The sequence below is a fragment of the Stegostoma tigrinum genome, unplaced genomic scaffold (assembly GCF_030684315.1).
Source record: "Stegostoma tigrinum isolate sSteTig4 unplaced genomic scaffold, sSteTig4.hap1 scaffold_273, whole genome shotgun sequence".
Taxonomy (NCBI): domain Eukaryota; kingdom Metazoa; phylum Chordata; class Chondrichthyes; order Orectolobiformes; family Stegostomatidae; genus Stegostoma; species Stegostoma tigrinum.
In genome coordinates this window covers 172,371-191,122 of record NW_026728201.1, presented here as the reverse complement: position 1 = coordinate 191,122, position 18,752 = coordinate 172,371, and the positions used below count along the sequence as shown (strand labels likewise).

Sequence of the window (18,752 nt, the reverse complement as noted above, 5' to 3'; positions counted from 1 at the left end):
CCCATGCGGACACATGAAGAATGTGCAAACTCCACACAGATAGTCAAAGGGTGGAACTGAACCCAAGTTGCTGGTGCCGTGAGGCGGCAGCGTCAAACAGAGCCCCTGTGCTCTTTATTATGCCAATTAAGCTGCAAGCATTATTTTTAAAGGAAGGAAACGTACCATCGTCACAGGATGCCAGTGCTTTCAATTTTCTATCAGCTTTGAGAACTTTATCCATGTCTGTCTTGACAAGGGCAAGGTGATGGCAATGGTGTGAACAGCAATTTGATTCACTCTAAATCAACTATAACACTAATTTTCAAAACTTTGAAAACTCAATGTCCTGTTTTTCGAAGATGTCTGCATGTTCCATGGAAAATCATGTATTTTCCACTGCCTACCAGGCTAATCATTTCTTCACTATGATCTCCGTCTCTCTCTCTCTCTCTCTCTCTGTGTCTTGCCCTCTTTGATTTCTGGAATTCCCGCCCTCCCTACCCTCAGCTACCTGGGCTCATATGCTCGAGGCTTCTCCAATTTTCTGATGTTCATGCTAAAGCTTTAAGATCCCCGCACTGAACGTCAGCAAATTTTTCCAGAAGCCTCAAATGACTGCTGCCCAGTGGCTCTTACATCCATTTTCATCACTATGAAGTGCTTTGAGAGGTTGGTCATGGGTCACATCAACTCCACCCTCCCACATTACCTTGATCCACTGCAATTCACCTACTGATGCAGCAGATCCATCGTCGATGTCCTCTCTTTGGCTTTACACACATCTCTGGAACGTCCAGATAACAAGGGCATCTACATCAAGCTCCTACTTATTGACCACATCTCCACCTTCAATACCCTAATGCCAAACAAACACATCTCCAAGATTTTGAGTAGGATTAATTTCTTATATTTTTATGCCAATTATATGACTGAATTAATTAAGTCGATTTAATTTTCAAACAAGTCTAGGTTTCTTTGTATTTCACCAGAGTCCAAATGTAAATTTATTCACATGCAAATTACATGAATGGCTTCAACATACAAATAAGTTCAGAGCTGATACACATTGTCATATAGGTTATGACACTCAGAAAACTTGATGTAGCAAAGACACCTAACATGTGCTGTCTCTATGATAACAAGGTGTCGAGCTGAATGAGCACAGCAGGCTGAGCAGCATCAGAGGAGTAGGAAAGCTGACGTTTTTGGTCCAGATCTTTTGTCAGGAATTGGACACAAAAGAATCTGAGATAACAGGTGTAGAGCTGGATGATGAGAGATAATGGGAACTGCAGATGCTGGAGAATTCCAAGATAATAAAATGTGAGGCTGGATGAACACAGCAGGCCAAGCAGCATCTCAGGAGCCTGAGATGCTGCTTGGCCTGCTGTGTTAATCCAGCCTCACATTTTATTATCTTAGAGCTGGATGATGCTGCTTGGCTTGTTGTGTTCATAAGACCATAAGACAGAGGAGTGGAAGTAAGGCCATTTGGCCCATCAAGTCCACTCTGGCATCTGAATCATGGCTGATGGGCATTTCAACTCCACTTCCCTGTACTCTCCCCATAGCCCTTGATTCATCCAGCTCTACACTTTGTTATCTCAGACTCCCCAGCATCGGCAGTTCCCACTACCTGTGTGGTCCTCCTCTACGTCAGGGAAACCAAGCGGAGGCTTGGTTCACACTAAACAACTGCACGTCCCAGTCGCCAACCATTTTAACTACCCCTCCCAATCCTCAGATGGACTGTCCATCCTGGGCCTCCTGCAGTGCCACAACGATGGCACCCAAAGGTTGCAGGAACAGTACCACTTATTTTGCTTGGGAACCCTGCAGCCTAATGGTATCAGTGTGGATTTCACAAGCTTCAAAATTTCCCCTCCCCACCTACATCCCAAAACCAGCCCAGCTCATCCTCACCTCCCTAACCTGTACTTCCTCCCACCTATCCACTCTCCCACCTCAAGCCCTACCCCCATCTCCAACCTACCAGCCTCATCCCACCCCCTTAGCCTGTTTGTCCTCCCTGGACTGACCGATCCCCTCCCTAACTCCCCACGTACACTCATCTTGACTGGCTCCATCCACCGCCTCTTTAACCTGTCTGTCTCCTCTCCACCTATCTTCTCCTTTATCCAGAGATAATGGGAACTGCAGATGCTGGAGAATCCAAGATAACAAAGTGTGAAGCTGGATGAACACAGCAGGCCAAGCAGCATCTCAGGAGCACAAAAGCTGACGTTTCGGGCCTAGACCGTTCATCAGAGAGGGTGTTGGGGAGAGGGCTCCGAAATAAATAGGGAGAGAGACGGGGAAGCGGACCGAAGATGGAGACAAAAGAAGATAGGTGGAGAGGAGAGTATCGGTGGGAAGGTCAGGAGAGGATAGGTCAGTCCAGGGAGGACGGACAGGTCAAGCAAACGGGATGAGGTTAGTCAGGAGGAAATGGAAGTGCGGCTTGAGGTGGGAGGAGGAGATAGGTGAGAGGAAGAACAGGTTAGGGAGGCGGGACAAGCTGGGCTGGTTTTGGGATGCAGTGGGGGGAGGGGATGAGTTGGGCTCGTTTTGGGATGCAGTCGGGGAGGGGAGATTTTGAAGCTTGGGAACTTCACATCGATACGATTGGGCTGCAGGGTTCCCAAGCGGAATATGAGTTGCTGTTCCTGCACTCTTTGGGTGGCACCATTGTGGCACTGCAGGAGGCCCACGATGGACAGGTCGTCTGAGGAATGGGAGGGGGAGTTAAAATGGTTCGCGACTGGGAGGTGCTGTTCTTTATTGCAAACCGAGCGGAGGTGTTCTGCAACGCAAACATGAGATTTTTTCCTTCTAGCTTGCACTCACTGGAGCACTGCAGCAAGCCTGAGACAGAGATTTTGGCCAGGGATCATGATGGAGTGCTCAAGTGACAGGCAATTGGAAACCTGGGGCCATTTTTATGGACAGAATATAGGTGTTCTGCCAAGTGGTTGGTCAGTCTGTGTTTCGTCTCCCCGATGCAGAGGGAGACCATATTGTGAGCAGTGAATACAGTAGACTAGATTGAGTGAAGTGTGGGTAAATCGCTGCTTCTCCTGGAAGCCTTGGATAGTGAAGCGGGAGGAAGTAAATGGACAGATATTATGCCTTCTGTGGTGGCATGGAAAGTGCTGTCGGGTAATGGGGAGGTGTTGCGAATGGATAAAGAGTGGACTGAGGTGTCCTGACGGAATGGTCTCTGCGGAAGGCTGACAAGAGAGGGGAGGGGAATATTTGCCTGGTGGTGGAATCTTGTTGGAAATCGTGGCTGATGTTCTTCTAGATGTGGATATTGATGGGTTGGGCTTTGAGGACCAGTGCACATCATCAGGGGTGAGGCCAAAGTGTAGGAGATGGGTTGGACACAGCTGAGAGCTCTGTCAACCACAAACGCAAGGAATACTCAGTTGAGGAAGAATGCAGACATTTCAGAATCCCTCCAACAGAAGACGAAATCATGAGAACAAGTGGATCTGTCGGGACAGTCCTGTTTGAAGATTATGGGAACTAAGACTACGTTGTTTGTCATAAAGGCTATGGTTGAGTGATCATATTCAAACTGAAGAGACCAAGAATGTGAGATTGGAGAATGGGTGGAGAACCATGCCTCGAGAATCCCTCTGCGGGTCTATGCTTGGCTTGGGCTACTATGGTTACCTTGTCCCAGTTTCGTATGAGAGGCGTGATCCTCCACCCATAATGCAGCCAACAAACAGATACAATTGGACCCCCACATACAAAAGCATACAGATCAAAACCCGAAATGACAGTACTCATGGTAACAGACCGGACAGTATAAATTCCAGACAGAGTAGAGTAACATTGTTTCGCTGGAGGCTTTACTGATGATGTCACACATCATGGTGACGAAACGTCTCAATGAAAACAAGCCAGCTCGGCGAGCAAGTCAACAACCTCAATCAGAGAGCTGGCTGTTTTGAACTACCTTGTTCAAGTGTATCATTTTGGATCTTGAATGTTAAATCTCGCTCCAACACAGGGACGGAGGATTGCTGTTAACAGCTGCATTATAACTAATTCATATTGAATCATTGTTTTGACCAGTCCAGAGATGTGCAGGTTAGGTGGATTGGGAATGCTGAATTACCCACAGTGCCCACATACGTGTAGGTTAGGTATATTAGCCATGGGAAATGCAGGCTGACAGGGATAGAGTAGGGAATGGGGATGGGTCTGGGTGGGATGCTCTTTGCAAGGTTGCTGCGGACTTGTTGAACTGAATGGCCTGTTTCCACATCAGGGATTCTATAAAACCAGGTTTTACTAAATTAGTGAGAGAGTGAGTTTATCAATTGCTAAATGCAAGAAGTCAGAAGGCACCACAAATACACACAAGTTAGAAACAAGAAATTAGCTCAAAAAACATAACCGTTAAGAGGGATACGGATAGTTCAGCCTTTGGATTGTTTGTGAAGAATAGAAAGTGGGATGTTGTGGCCACTAAGTTGGGCGATCCCCGGAATGCTTATATGAATTCAGCAGTTAATTTTGAGATTCTTGTTGAAATTCTTTTGACCTTGTTTCCTTTTTGACATTGCCCTGGTTTGCAGAGCTCAGAGCAAGAGATTGTCTTTTCTTCTAACCTGCAGCATAGGCCTATGAAATGGCTGTCCTAGAACTGTGACCTCCACAACTCCATAGACCACACGAGCAGAGTCGCCCAGGAATACACACGATCTGACATTCAAGAACTATTGAGATAACAATACTCAGTGTGGGATTGGAAAAGACGGCATGTACAAACAGAAAACAGCTGTAAATACTGTCAAGAGGTGAAATAAAGTTATAGAGCTAAATTAGTGGCTCTTTGCTTACATGCTCATTGTATTCAGAACAAAATCAACAAATTAATAGCACACATACAGGTTGGCGGGCATGATTTGAGAGCTATTACAAAGACATGGTTATAAGGAGATCAACACTGGAGGTAAATGTGCAGGGCGACATGACATTCCAAAAAGACAGGCAGGAGGGAAACTGACTGTCAGCGATGAAATTACTGTGAGAACAAGAAACGATCTTCGATCGGAAGACGTAGAATCCAATTGTATTTATTTGTTAACGGGAGGAGGACATCACTAGCTACGCAGTGTTTGTTGTCCATCCCTAATTGCCCAGGGGTCAGTTCAGAGTCAATCATATGGCTGTGGGTCTGCAGTCACATGTAGGCCAGACCATGTAAGGATGGCAGTTTCCTTTTCTAAAGGACATCAGTGAACCAGGTGGGTTTTTCTGACATTTGGCAATGGATTCATGGTCATCATGAGATTCTACATTCATGATTTTCTTTTATATTCAATTCAAATTCCACCACCTGCTGTGCTGGGATTTGAACACAGGTCCCCAGAATGTGATCTAAGTCTCTGAATTAACAGTCCAGTAATAATACCACTCGGCCATTTCCTCCCCAATCTTGGAACAAGAAAACCTGTAGCTGACTCCCACATGGGGAAAAACACTGAACCAGGAGCTTCTTCAAACGAGGTGATCGCCTCTTCTTACATTTTAAGATAGCTATGAATTATCAGGACCTTGGGGGAAGCTACTAAATTGGGGGAAGGAGTATCAGGTAGGAGCAGAGCAGTATTAATTGGGAGGAGCTTTTATTTTACATGTCGACATTTGATACGTGGGAGTTATTTAAAGACCTAGTGATCAGCGTTCAGATCTGGCCTATTCCAGGGAAGGAGGAATGACAAGGATGGCAATCTAAGGACATATGGACATAAGAAATAAAGCAGGAGTAGGTCATCTGTCTCTTCCAGCTCGCTCCGCCATTCAATAAGGTCATCACTGATCTTTTTGCGGACTCAGCTCCACTTACCCTCTCATTCACCAAAATCCTCAATTCCTTTCCTGTTCAAAGATCTATCTGTCTTGGCCTTTAAAACATTCAACCAGGGAACCTCAACTGTTTCACTGGGCAGAGAATTCCACAGATTCACAACCCTTTGGATGAAGAAGCTCATCCTCAACTCAGTCTTCAATCTGTTCACCCTTATTTTGAGGCTGTGCCCCGGAGTTGTACTTTCACCCATCAGTGGAACCAACTTCAGTGCTCCTTTCCTGTGTATTTCTTTCGTAATTTTAAAAGTTGCTATTAGAACATCCCTCATTCTTCGAAGTTTCAGTGAGTGCAATCGTAGTCTCCTCAAACTCTCCCCATACAGCAACATTTTCAATTCTAGAATCAATCTTGTGAAGCTCCTTTGCACCCCCTCCAGTGCCAGTACATCCTTTCTCCAGTGAGGAGACTAAAACGGTACAAACTACTCTACATCAAGCCTCACCAGCACCCTATACAACTGGAGCATCCCCTCCCGATTTTTAAACTGCATCACTCGAGCAATAAAGGACACTATTCCATTTGTTGCCTCAATTACCAGCTGCGTCTGCAAACGTTTTGTGCTTCATACACAAGGCTGCCCAGCTCCCTCTGCATAGCAGCATGCTACAATTTTTCACCATTTAAGTAATACTCCATTTTGCCCGAATTGCCACCAAAATGGATAGCCTCACATTTTCCATCATTGCACTCCATCTGCTAGACCCTTGTCCATTCACTTACACTTTCTGTGTCCTTCTGCAGACGTTCATTATCCTCTTCACACTTAACACTAAAATGTGTGGTAGAGTAATCTGTGAACTGTAATAGAACATATAACAACACAGCGCAGAACAGGCCCTTCGGCCCTCCACGTTGCGCCGAGCTGTGAACTAATCTAAGCCCATTCCCCTGCACTACCCCATCGTCAACCATATGCTTATCCAAGGGCTGTTTAAATGCCCCTCATGTGGCTGAGTTAACAACATTGGCAGGCAGAGCATTCCACGCCCTTAACACTCTCTTAGTAAAGAACCTGCCTCTGACATCTGTCTTAAAACCATCACCCCTCAATGTGTAGCTGCACCCCCTTGTACAAGCTGAAGTCATCATCCTCGGAAGAAGACTCTCACTGTCCACCGTATCTAAACCACTGATCATCTTATATTATCTCTATTAAACTCCCTCTTAGCCTCCTTCTCTCCAATGAGAACAGACCCAAGATCCTCAGCCTTTCTTCACAAGACCTTCGCTCCAGACCAGGCAACATCCTGGTAAACCTCCTCTGCACCTGTTCCAACGATTCCGAGGCCGCACTAGTGTTTGTAAGTTGCAGCATGACATCACGTCTCCGGAACTCAATCCTTCTACCATTGCAACCTAACACACCATCAGACTCCTGAACAGCACCATCTACCTGGGTAGCAATTTTCAGGAATCTATGCACATGGACACCAAGATCCCTCTGCTCACCTACACTGTCAAGAATCTTTCCCTTGACTCGGTGTTCTGCCTTCCTATTAGTCCTCCCAAAGTGAATCACCTCACATTTATCCGTATTAATCTCCATTTGCCAACTTTAGGGACAATTCTGCAGTTTATCCAATTCTCCCTACAACATGCAACATTCTTCCACAATGTCCACCACTCCACCAACTTTAGTGTCATATGCAAACTTACTAACCCATCCACCAATGCCTGCGTCCAAGTCATTTACACAAATGACAAACAGCAGTGGTCTCACAACAAATCCTTGAGACACACCACTAGTAATCAGACTCCAGGCTGAATATTCTCCATCAACCAGCACTCGTTGCCTTCTTACCGAAAGCCAGTTTCTAATCCAAATGGCTAAATCTCCCTCAATCCTGTGCCTCTGTATTTTCTCCAATAGCCTACCACGGGGAAACTTATCAAAGGCTTTACTGAAGTCCATGTACACCACGCCAACTGCCCGACCGTCATCCACATGTTTGGTCACCTTCTCAAAAAATTCAATGAAGTTTCTGAGACACGACCTGCCCTTGACGTATCCATGTTGACTATCTCCAATCACATTGTTACTTGCTAGATGATTATAAATCCTATCTCTTATAATCCTTTCCAAAATTTTTCCTCCAACACACCCAAGGCTCACAGGTCTATAATTGCCTGGGTCATTCCTACTACCCCTCTTGAACAAGGGCACAACATTTGCAATCCTCCACTCCTCTGGTACGAAACCTGTAGACAATGAGGACTCCAAGATCAAGGCCAAAGGCTCCACCACCTCCTCCCTCGCTTCCCAGGCAATCCTCGGAAAAATCCCATCAGGCCCAGGGGTTTTATCTACCTTCACACCTTGTCGAATTGATAACACTTCCTCCTTACTAACCTTAACCCTTTCAATTCTAGTGCCTCTAACTCAGTCACCTCCTCTACAATATTCTCCTGTCCCTCAGTGAAAACAGATGAGAAATATTCATTTAGCACCTCTCCAATCTCCACAGCGTCCACACACAACTTCCCACTTCTGTCTTGGACTGGCCCTATGCCTACCCCAGACATCCTCTTATTCCTCACATACCTATCGAAAGCTTTCGGGTTCTCCTTTATTTACCTGCCAATGTCTGCTCATGCACCCTCCTTGCTCTTCTTAACTCTCTCTTTAAATCCTTCCCAGCTAATCTGTAGCTCTCCATCACCTCATCTGAACCATCTGGTCTCATCATCACATCAGCCTCCCTCTTCTGCTTAACTAGAGATACAAGTTTTTTTTAGTTAACCACAGTTCCCTTAGCTTATCGCTTCCTCCCTGCCTGACAGGGACGTGCCTATCAAGAACACGCAATATCTGTTCCTTAAACCAGCTCCACAATTCAATTGTCCCCATCCCCTGCATTTTGCTAACCCATTCTATGCCTCCTAAGTCTTGACTCATCACCTTATAAGGGAGGAATGGAGAAGCCGATAGTGAAGAGGACGATCAGAGGTTACAGCAGAACATAGATAGACTGGAGAGTTGGGAAGATAAATGGCAGATGGAGTTCAATCCAGGCAAACGCGAGGTGATGCATTTTGGAAGATCACATTCAAGGACAAACTATACAGTAAATGGGGAAAATTGATGAACAGAGAGATCTGGGCGTTCAGGTCCATTGTTCCCTGAAGGTGACAATACAGGTCAATAGCGTGGTCAAGGCGGCATATGGCATTGGACGGGGTATTGAGTACAAGAGTTGGCAGGTCATGTTGCAGTTGTATCGGACTTTGGTTCGGCCACATTTACAGTACTGTGTCCATTACCAAAAGGACGTGAACGCTTTGGACAGGGTACAGAGGAGGTTCACCAGGATGTTGCCTGGTAAGGAGGGTGCTAGCTACAAAGAGAGGTTGAGTAGATTAGGATTATTTTCATGAGAAAGATGGAGATTGGGGGGGACCTGATTGAGGTCGACAAAATCATGAGGGTATAGACAGGGTGAAGAGCAAAAAGCTTTTGCCACCCAGAGTGGAGGACTCAATTACTAGGGGTCATGAGTTTAAAGTGAGAGGAGGAAAATTTAGGGGAGATATGCATGGAAAGTTCTTTACAGAGAGGTTGGTGGGCACCTGGAACGCATTGCCAGTGGAGGTGGGCGACGCAGACACATTAGCATCTTTTAAGATATATTTGGACAGGTACACGGACGGGCAGGGAGCAAATGGACACAGAACGTGAGCAAACAGGTGAGAGGTTAGACAGAGGATCTTGATCGGCGCAGGCTTGGAGGGCAAAAGGGCCTGTTCGTGTGCTGAAATTTGCTTTGTTGTTTTGACTGACTGGAGGGAAGGAGGAATGGATCGCTGGAGGGAGGGAGGGAGGGAGGGAGGAATGGATGGATGAATGGACGGGGCAAGGAGCAGGAGGACGGGGTGGGGGGGTGGGGGAAGGAGAAGGAGGACGGGGGAGGAGAGAGAAGGAGGGCGGCGGCCGGGCGGGGGGGGGAAGGAGGAGGAGGAGGGCCGGGGTCGGGGGGGAAGGAGGAGGAGGAGGACCGGGGAGGGGGGGGGAGGAGGAGGAGGAGGACCGGGGGGTGGGGGGAGGAGGAGGAGGACCGGGGAGGGGGGGGGAAGGAGAAGGACGACGGTGGAGGGGGGAAGGAGGAGGACGACGGTGGCGGGGGGGGGGAAGGAGGAGGACGACGGTGGGGGGGGGAAGGAGGAGGACGACGGTGGGGGAGGGAGAAGGAGGAGGACGACGGTGGCGGGGGGGGAAGGAGGAGGACGACGGGGGAAGAAGGAGAAGTAGGACGGTGGGGAAGGGGAAGGAGAAGGACGACGGTCGGGAAGGGGAAGGAGAAGGAGGACGGTGGGGAAGGGGAAGGAGAAGGAGGACGGTGGGGAAGGAGGAGGAGGAGCGGGGAGTGGGGGGGGAGGAGTTGAACACAGCAGACATCCTGACATCAGCTTCCCTGGCCTCTGATGCTGCATGTCCTGCTGTGTTCATGCTCACGAACACCTCGTTACCTCCCATTCTCCTTCGTTTGTGTTTTCTTGCTCTTCCTCCCTCCCTCTGATTCTCACCCCCTCTCTCACCTCTGCTGGCCCTAATTTCACTCCCTTGTCATGCTCCTTTATTTCCATCTTTCTGTTCCTTTTCTCTCTCCCACCACAAATTCACTCTCTCTCACTCTGGCTTTATGAACAGGGGGAGAGAGTACAAGAGGAAAGGAAACCAAAGCACACAGCGCCTTCGGCTGAGAGGGAAATTAAGAACTGCCAGAGATTTTCCAAACCGTGACACAGGAGTTGCCTCTCTCCCTCTCTCTCGACAGTCTCTGTCACTGCCTCACCCAACCCCACACCCATTCGCGTCCCATGGTGACTCTCCACAAACCCACCTCCGGGTAGAAATGCAAACACAAGTTGCTGGAAATGCTCAGCATCTGTGAAGAAAAAGTACCGAGGTAGCATTTTGGGTGCGATGACCCTTTCTCTCCGAGCTCCGGCTAGAAATGCTCCAGCCTCTGGGACAGGGTCCCCTTGTAGTCGGAGAGCTGCGGGTCGATCTCGGCTGTTCGCTTGGCGCAGGGCATCAAGAGCTCCCCTCAGCCCCAGGAAGGGATATGTTCACCCCCTAACCTTATACTGACAGTGGTTGTGTTCTTCCCTCATCCCCGGGAGCCCCTCTTGCCTTCTCACCTGGTCGTCGGAGTGCTATTTGGCTACGGAGGGCGGTGCGATAAAGAGCCCACTTCCCACAGCCGCGGGGGAAGGGGGCATCCCTTCACTCCTCAACCTCCTCCCATCTCATCTTGTGGCAGTGGCTGTTCGGCTGCAGAAAGCAGCGCTGCCCATGACCCCAAACCTCCCGACAACACCCCTCTCCGAACCCAACCCCCACCACGACCCTTTTGCAGTAGCTGTAGGCCACTCAGTCACAGGGCTGTGCGATAGTGACTCTCCCCATGTCCCCTCGCTTCCAGGACGGCTCTCCTCCAACGCCTACCCCATCCCATCCCGCTCCTTCCCTTTACCTTGTAGTCGGAGAGCTGTAGGCAGTTCTGCTACGGAAACCCGCGCAGGGCTGTATAATAGACACCCTCCCAATGTCCCCAGCCTTCCCCTCACCCGGGGAGGGGTATTCTCACCCCCAAAACATACATTCCCAACCCCTCGCTTTGTGATAGGAGCGGCGCAGGGTGTGAAACAGGGATCGTGCTCATGTCCCCAGTCCTCCCTTCACCCCAAACCCCGCTGTGACCTTGCAGTCGGAGATTGTTGTCGGCTGCTCAGCCACGGAAGGCGTCGCGTAACGCGGCCAGGTACTCGGGGAGCGCAGGCTCGGTGCCAGGCAGCTGTTCAGGCAGGTAGCTGTGCCCAGGAGCCGGGCAAAGAGGCCTTCTCCCACCTCAGATCCCCGCTCCTGGCAAAGGCGGCGCAGGGCCGAGCCAATGAGCAGCGAGCGCTCCAGCAGCCCGGATGCCTGCTCCTAGCCCGGTGGTCATGCTGGAGGCCGCTGGAGAACAGGGGGTTGTAGGGGTCCAGGAGCGTGGTGCGATGATCCCCGCTGCCGAAACCCTGGGTCCTCAGCCCCTCCCGGGAAAAGGGATCCAGACAGCGGACTCGTCGCCGAGGGAGAGGGGGAAAAAGGCGTGAGTAGGAACAGGAGAGGAAGGGGATTGACTGCGAGGGAGAAAGAGACAGAGTGTGTGTGAGAGAGAGAGGGGATTAGAAATGCAGTCTGATTGTGGATGGGTTGGGTTTAAACTGAGATTTTTAAACTTTGTTCGAACGAAACCCAGAACGCTGCCTGCTGAGCGAGTGGAGAGGCTCGGACAGAGAGGAAGAGAGACACAGGGAAAGATAGGGGGGCGGGGGAGAGGGGGCAGAGAGAGGTCACAGGGAGAGACGGAGAGACAGGGGAGAGAGAACGGCAGAAGCACACACAGAGGGAGGCAGAGACAAGAGGAGAGACAGAGGGGCGCACACACACACAGACCAAAGAGACAGAGAAGTGCACAGCGAAGTGGCAGAGACAAGACGACAGAGAGAGAGATACAGAGACATAGAGTGAGGCACACACAGAGAGATGGAGGGACAGAGATTGTGTGTGTGGGGCAGGGGGTGGGTTTGGAGAAAATGGGAGAGAGAGAGAAAGAGGCAGAGTCGTAGAGTTGTACAGCAGTGAAACAGACCCTTCAGTCCAACTACTCCATGCCGACCGGGGGGCCGGGGCCCGTGGGCGGGACAGGGCTGCGGGGGGCCGGGGCCCGTGGGCGGGACAGGGCTGCGGGGGGCCGGGGCCCGTGGGCGGGACAGGGCTGCGGGGGGCCGGGGCCCGTGGGCGGGACAGGGCCGCGGGGGGCCGTCCCTCTGAGGGGGACAGGGCTGCGGGGGCGGGTCAGGACTGCGGGGGAAAATCGCCGTGAGCGGGTCAGGACTGCGGGGGCAAATCGCCGTGAGCGGGCCAGTGCTGCGGGGGCAGGTCCCCGTGAGCAGGACTGTACTGCGGGGGCCGGTCCCCCTGAGCGGGATAGGGCTGCAGGGGGCCCGTCCCCGTGAGCAGGACAGGGCTGCAGGGGGCAAATCGCAGTGAGCGGGACAGGGCTGCGGGGGCCGGTTGCCGCCAGCGGGAGAGGGCTGCGGAGGCAAATCGCCGTGAGTGGGAGAGGGCTGCGGGGGCCGGTCCCTGTGAGCGTCTCAGAAATGCAGGGGCAAGTTGATCCGGTGAATTCAAGTATGAAATTACACGAAAGACAGCAATGAATTTAAAGCATCAAGAGGAAAGAGATTTGGAATCCAGCATTCGTTCATGGGGATGGAGCAGCGCTTGGAATATTGCCTTCAGTTCTGGTCGCTTCATTACAGGGAGGATGTGGAAGCTTTAGAGAGGGTGCAGAGGAGATTTAGCAGGATGCTGCATGGAATGGACGGCAGGTCTTATGAGGAAGGGTTGAGGGGGCGAGGACTTTTTTCATTGGAGCAAAGAAGAATGAGAGGTGACTTGATAGAGGTATACAAGATGATGAGAGGCATAGCTGGAGTGGATAGGCAGAGATTTTTTCCCAGAGCAGAAATGACTATCACGAGGGGGAGAAATTTTAAGGTGACTGGAGGAAGGAACAGGGGAGATGTCAGACCTAAGTTCTTTACACAGAGAGTGGCGGGTGTGTGGAATGCGCTGCTGGCAGTGGTAATGGAGTCAGATACATTTAGAGGCTTTTAAGCGACTCTTGGATAGGCACATGAAGGACAGTAAAATGAAGGGTATGCAGGGTAGTTTGATCTTAATGGGATAATAGGACGGCACAACATCGTGGGCCGAAGGGCCTGTACTGTTCTTTGTTCTATGTTCAGCCAAAGGTTCTTTTCAGGAGAGAGTAATTGATTGTAGTTTTTAAAGACAGAACTGGAGGACAGAGAAAGATATCAAGGAAGGTTGCACGTTAGTGACAGTATCAACAAGTCCTCAGCAAATGTACTCTCTGAGGAACTACACTGTTTTGAAGGCGAGAGGACCAATGATATCAGTTAAGCCCCCCTTGTTTTTGTATTGTGTACTTCTGACATATGCGCAAATGGACAACCTCACTCTCCTGCAAAGCTGCAGAATGAATAATGCTGCAATATTTGTCAACTCCCAAATGGGCATTGATACATTAGTAAATCGCACATCAATAAACTTACGTCTCAAGGTTCTCGCCTTCTAGAACTGTTTGTACTGGTAAATAACCCAAGCGAGGATGTTTGGCAAAGTATTTCTTTGATCTGAACTTATTTTTCAGCACCTTGCTAAAATCACGCACATCTTCACCTGATGTTGTCTAAAAATGTAAAATAAATCAAATTCAGTTAAGAATTAATAATGAACCAATCTACTCAACTCACTCTATAATCCATGCTATCGCTGCTAAATGTCTTTGAGGATGTAAAATTAAAGAGTCTGCAATTCTGAGGGATAAAGTCGCTATCTTTCTGTAAGATTATGATAAAGGTTAGATATGTCTGAATGTGAGTTTCGAACAATTAAGCTTGAGTTTCATAGAGTCATACAGCATGAAAAAAGATCCTTTGGTCCAACCAGTCTATGCTGATCACAATCCCAAACTCAACTAGTTCCACCTGCCTGTGCTTGGCCGATATCTCTCCAAACATTTCTATCATCTTTCTATCTTCTAGCTACAACATCACCTGAACAGAATTCTCCATCTTGTGGTCAAATACTAAAACTATACAATTAAGTAATTTCAAATGATTCACATTAGTGGCCTTTCTGGTTGAATTGCTAATTATTTTAACAACAGTGCATTTTTTGTCCAATTATGCCATGTATAATTACTGATCCAAAATTCATCTCATTGGGTTTCATTTTTTTGGTTTTTTGTATTGAGTCAAAGATGAGATCAATACAGGGGGGGAGAAGGGCGCGGGACGAGGGGGGGAGAAGGGCGCGGGACGAGGGGGGGAGAAGGGCGCGGCACGAGGGGGGGAGAAGGGCGCCGCACGAGGGGGGGAGAAGGGCGCCGCACGAGGGGGGGAGAAGGGAGCAGGACGAGGGGGGGAGAAGGGAGCAGGACGAGGGGGGGGGAGGGAGCAGGACGGGGGGGGGGGGAAGGGAGCAGGACGAGGCGGGGGGGAAGGAGCAGGACGAGGTGGGGGCGTAAGGAGGAAGGGAAATGAACACAGCAGACACGCTGACATCACCTCGACACCCAGAATATTCAGACCCTAGATAAGCGTTTCTCCCTGCGACTCCTGAAACAGACACTCGCAGCCATGCGCCGGCACCTCCACACACTGCAATCCAGCCTGCCCCAGCTCAGAGCCTCCTCTCCCAGACCTGCAAAGGACCCCTGCTGTTTTTTATCCGCCGCAGGTTCCACAGACTGAACACCCAGTTCCACTCAGCTTTACTGGACACCAAAAATCGTAAGTACAACCAACTCACGGGCCCCTGCCACCCACAAGAGGATTCCTGCGCCTCCCAAATCCCGAGTCTGTACCTGCCCCGCCGCCATTGACCATGAAGACACGGCCGGAGACCCCACCGATGACGTCACATCCGCCTCCGCCGGCGACACCACTTCCGGAACCGCTGCTGCACTCACCACCTCCACTTCCAGGTACAACACCTCACACACCACCCTCACCGCAGCTGCTGCCGCCTCCCCCGATACACCAACCGCCGACGGAACCCCGCCCACGGCCGACGGAACCCCGCCCACGGCCGACGACCTCATCGCTCCGCCCACAGCCTCCACAGCCAGCAACCCCAGAGGAGACAGCCACACTGAGCCCTGCCACATGTTCACCGTCTCCCCAGACCTCCCACTGACTGAGGACGAACGGTCAGTCCTCAGTAGGGGGCTCACCTTTGTCCCCGTACAACCACAAATCAACCAATACCAGTCACGATTGGACATAGAGCAGTTTTTCCGCCATCTTCGCATCCACGCCTACTTCTTCAACCGGGAGCCTAAAACTCCCTCCACTGACGCCTTCACCCTCTTCCAACACAAGTCCTCCTCCTGGACACCACCCCCAGGCCTCCTAACCTCCCTCGACCTCTTCATCTCCAACTGCCGTCGAGACATTAACCGCCTCAATCTCTTCACCCCTCTCACCCACTCCAACATCTCCCCTGAAGAACGGGCAGCCCTCCGCTCCAACCCCAACCTCACCATCAAACCCGCAGACAACGGTGGCGTAGTGGTAGTATGGTGCACTGACCTCTACATCGACGAGGCCGGACGCCAACGCTCCGACACCACCTCCTACTGCCCCCTCGCTCATGACCCCACACCCGAGCACCAAACCATCATCTCCAATACCATTCATGACCTCATCACCTCTGGGGACCTCCCACCCACAGCCTCCAACCTCATTGTTCCCCAACCCCGCATGGCCCGTTTCTATCTCCTTCCCAAAATCCACAAACCTGCCTGCCCTGGTCGACCCATCGTCTCAGCCTGTTCCTGCCCCACCGAACTCATCTCCACCTATCTGGACTCCATTTTCTCCCCTTTGGTCCAGGAACTCCCTACCTACGTCCGTGACACCACCCACGCCCTCCACCTCCTCCAGGATGTCAAATTCCCTGGCCCCCAACACCTCATCTTCACCATGGACGTCCAGTCCCTATACACCTGCATTCTGCATGCAGATGGCCTCCAGGCCCTCCGCTTCTTCCTGTCCCGCAGGCCCGACCAGTCCCCATCCCCCGACACCCTCATCGGCCTAGCCGAACTCGTCCTCACCCTCAACAACTTCTCTTTTGACTCCTCCCACTTCCTACAGACTAAGGGGGTGGCCATGGGCAACCGCATGGGCCCCAGCTATGCCTGCCTCTTTGTAGGTTACGTGGAACAGTCCCTCTTCCGCACCTACACAGGACCCAAACCCCACCTCTTCCTCCGGTACACTGATGACTGTATCGGCGCCGCCTCTTGCTCCCCAGAGGAGCTCGAACAGTTCATCCACTTCACCAACACCTTCCACCCCAACCTTCAGTTCACCTGGGCCATCTCCAGCACATCCCTCACCTTCCTGGACCTCTCAGTCTCCATCTCAGGCAACCAGCTTGTAACTGATGTCCATTTCAAGCCCACCGACTCCCACAGCTACCTAGAATACACCTCCTCCCACCCACCCTCCTGCAAAAATTCCATCCCATATTCCCAATTCCTCCGCCTCCGCCGCATCTGCTCCCACAATAAGACATTCCACTCCCGCACATCCCAGATGTCCAAGTTCTTCAAGGAGCGCAACTTTCCCCCCACAGTGATCGAGAACGCCCGTGACCGCGTCTCCCGTATTTCCCGCAACACATCCCTCACACCCCGCCCCCGCCACAACCGCCCAAAGAGGATACCCCTCGTTCTCACACACCACCCCACCAACCTCCGGATACAACGCATCATCCTCCAACACTTCCGCCATCTACAATCCGACCCCGCCACCCAAGACATTTTTCCATCCCCACCCCTGTCTGCCTTCCGGAGAGACCACTCTCTCCATGACTCCCTTGTTCGCTCCACACTGCCCTCCAACCCCACCACACCCGGCACCTTCCCCTGCAACCGCAGGAAATGCTACACTTGCCCCCACACCACCTCCCTCACCCCTATCCCAGGCCCCAAGATGACATTCCACATTAAGCAGAGGTTCACCTGCACATCTGCCAATGTGGTATACTGCATCCACTGTACCCGGTGTGGCTTCCTCTACATTGGGGAAACCAAGCGGAGGCTTGGGGACCGCTTTGCAGAACACCTCCGCTCAGTTCGCAACAAACAACTGCACCTCCCAGTCGCAAACCATTTCCACTCCCCCTCCCATTCTTTAGATGACATGTCCATCATGGGCCTCCTGCAGTGCCACAATGATACCAGCCACCCGAAGGTTGCAGGAACAGCAACTCATATTCCGCCTGGGAACCCTGCAGCCTAATGGTATCAATGCGGACTTCACCAGTTTCAAAATCTCCCCTTCCCCCACCGCATCCCTAAACCAGCCCAGTTCTTCCCCTCCCCCCACTGCACCACACAACCAGCCCAGCTCTTCCCCTCCACCCACTGCATCCCAAAACCAGTCCAACCTGTCTCTGCCTCCCGAACCTGTTCTTCCTCTCACCCATCCCTTCCTCCCACCCCAAGCCGCACCCCCATCTATCTACTAACCTTATCCCACCTCCTTGACCTGTCCGTCTTCCCGGGACTGACCTATCCCCTCCCTACCTCCCAACCTATACTCTCTCCACCTATCTTCTTTTCTCTCCATCTTCGGTCCGCCTCCCCCTCTCTCCCTATTTATTCCAGAACCCTCACCCCGTCCCCCTCTCTGATGAAGGGTCTAGGCCCGAAACGTCAGCTTTTGTGCTCCTGAGATGCTGCTTGGTCTGCTGTGTTCATCCAGCCTCACATTTTATTATCTTGGATTCTCCAGCATCTGCAGTTCCCATCATCTCTGACATCAGCTTCCCTGAGCCTCTGATGCTGCTTGTCCTGCTGTGTTCATCCACATCAACACCTTGTTACCCCCCATTCTCCTTTGTTTGTGTTTTCTTGCTCTTCCTCCCTCCCTCTGATTCTCTCCCCCTCTCTCACCTCTGCTGGCTCTAATTTCACTCCCTTGTCATGTTCCCTTATTTCCATCTTTCTGTCCCTTCTCTCTCTCTCTCCGCCCACAAACTCACTCTGGCTTTATTCACAGGGGGAGAGAGTACAAGAGCAAAGGAAACCAAAGCACGCAGCGCCTTCGGCTGAGAGAGAAATGAAGAAATGCCGGAGATTTTCCAAACCCTGACGCAGGGGTTGCCTCTCTCTCTCTCGACAGTCTCTGTGACTGCCCCATCAAACCCCACACCCATTCCCGTCCCATGGTGTCTCTCCACAAACCCACCTCCGGGTGGAAATGCAAACACAAGTTGCTGGAAATGCTC

The 18,752-nt window shown here is 51.1% G+C and overlaps 1 protein-coding gene across 4 annotated transcripts in view; it reads right to left on the bottom strand.

Annotated features, from left to right (window-relative positions):
- Window positions 1-15,932, bottom strand: part of LOC132208052 (uncharacterized) — a 93,875-nt gene extending 77,943 nt beyond the window's left edge. For 3 of the 4 annotated variants that reach the window (XM_059643795.1, XM_059643798.1, XM_059643797.1), the window contains exons 1-2: window positions 15,316-15,932; window positions 14,000-14,136 (exon numbers count right to left, since the gene is read on the bottom strand). In XM_059643795.1, coding sequence (XP_059499778.1) covers window positions 14,000-14,136; window positions 15,316-15,762 — 584 coding nt within the window. In that variant the 5' untranslated portion in view covers window positions 15,763-15,932. The remainder of the gene's footprint in view (window positions 1-13,999; window positions 14,137-15,315) is intronic. The other variant, XR_009444165.1, reaches the window with a different exon arrangement.
- Between the last annotated feature and the right edge of the window lie 2,820 nt (window positions 15,933-18,752).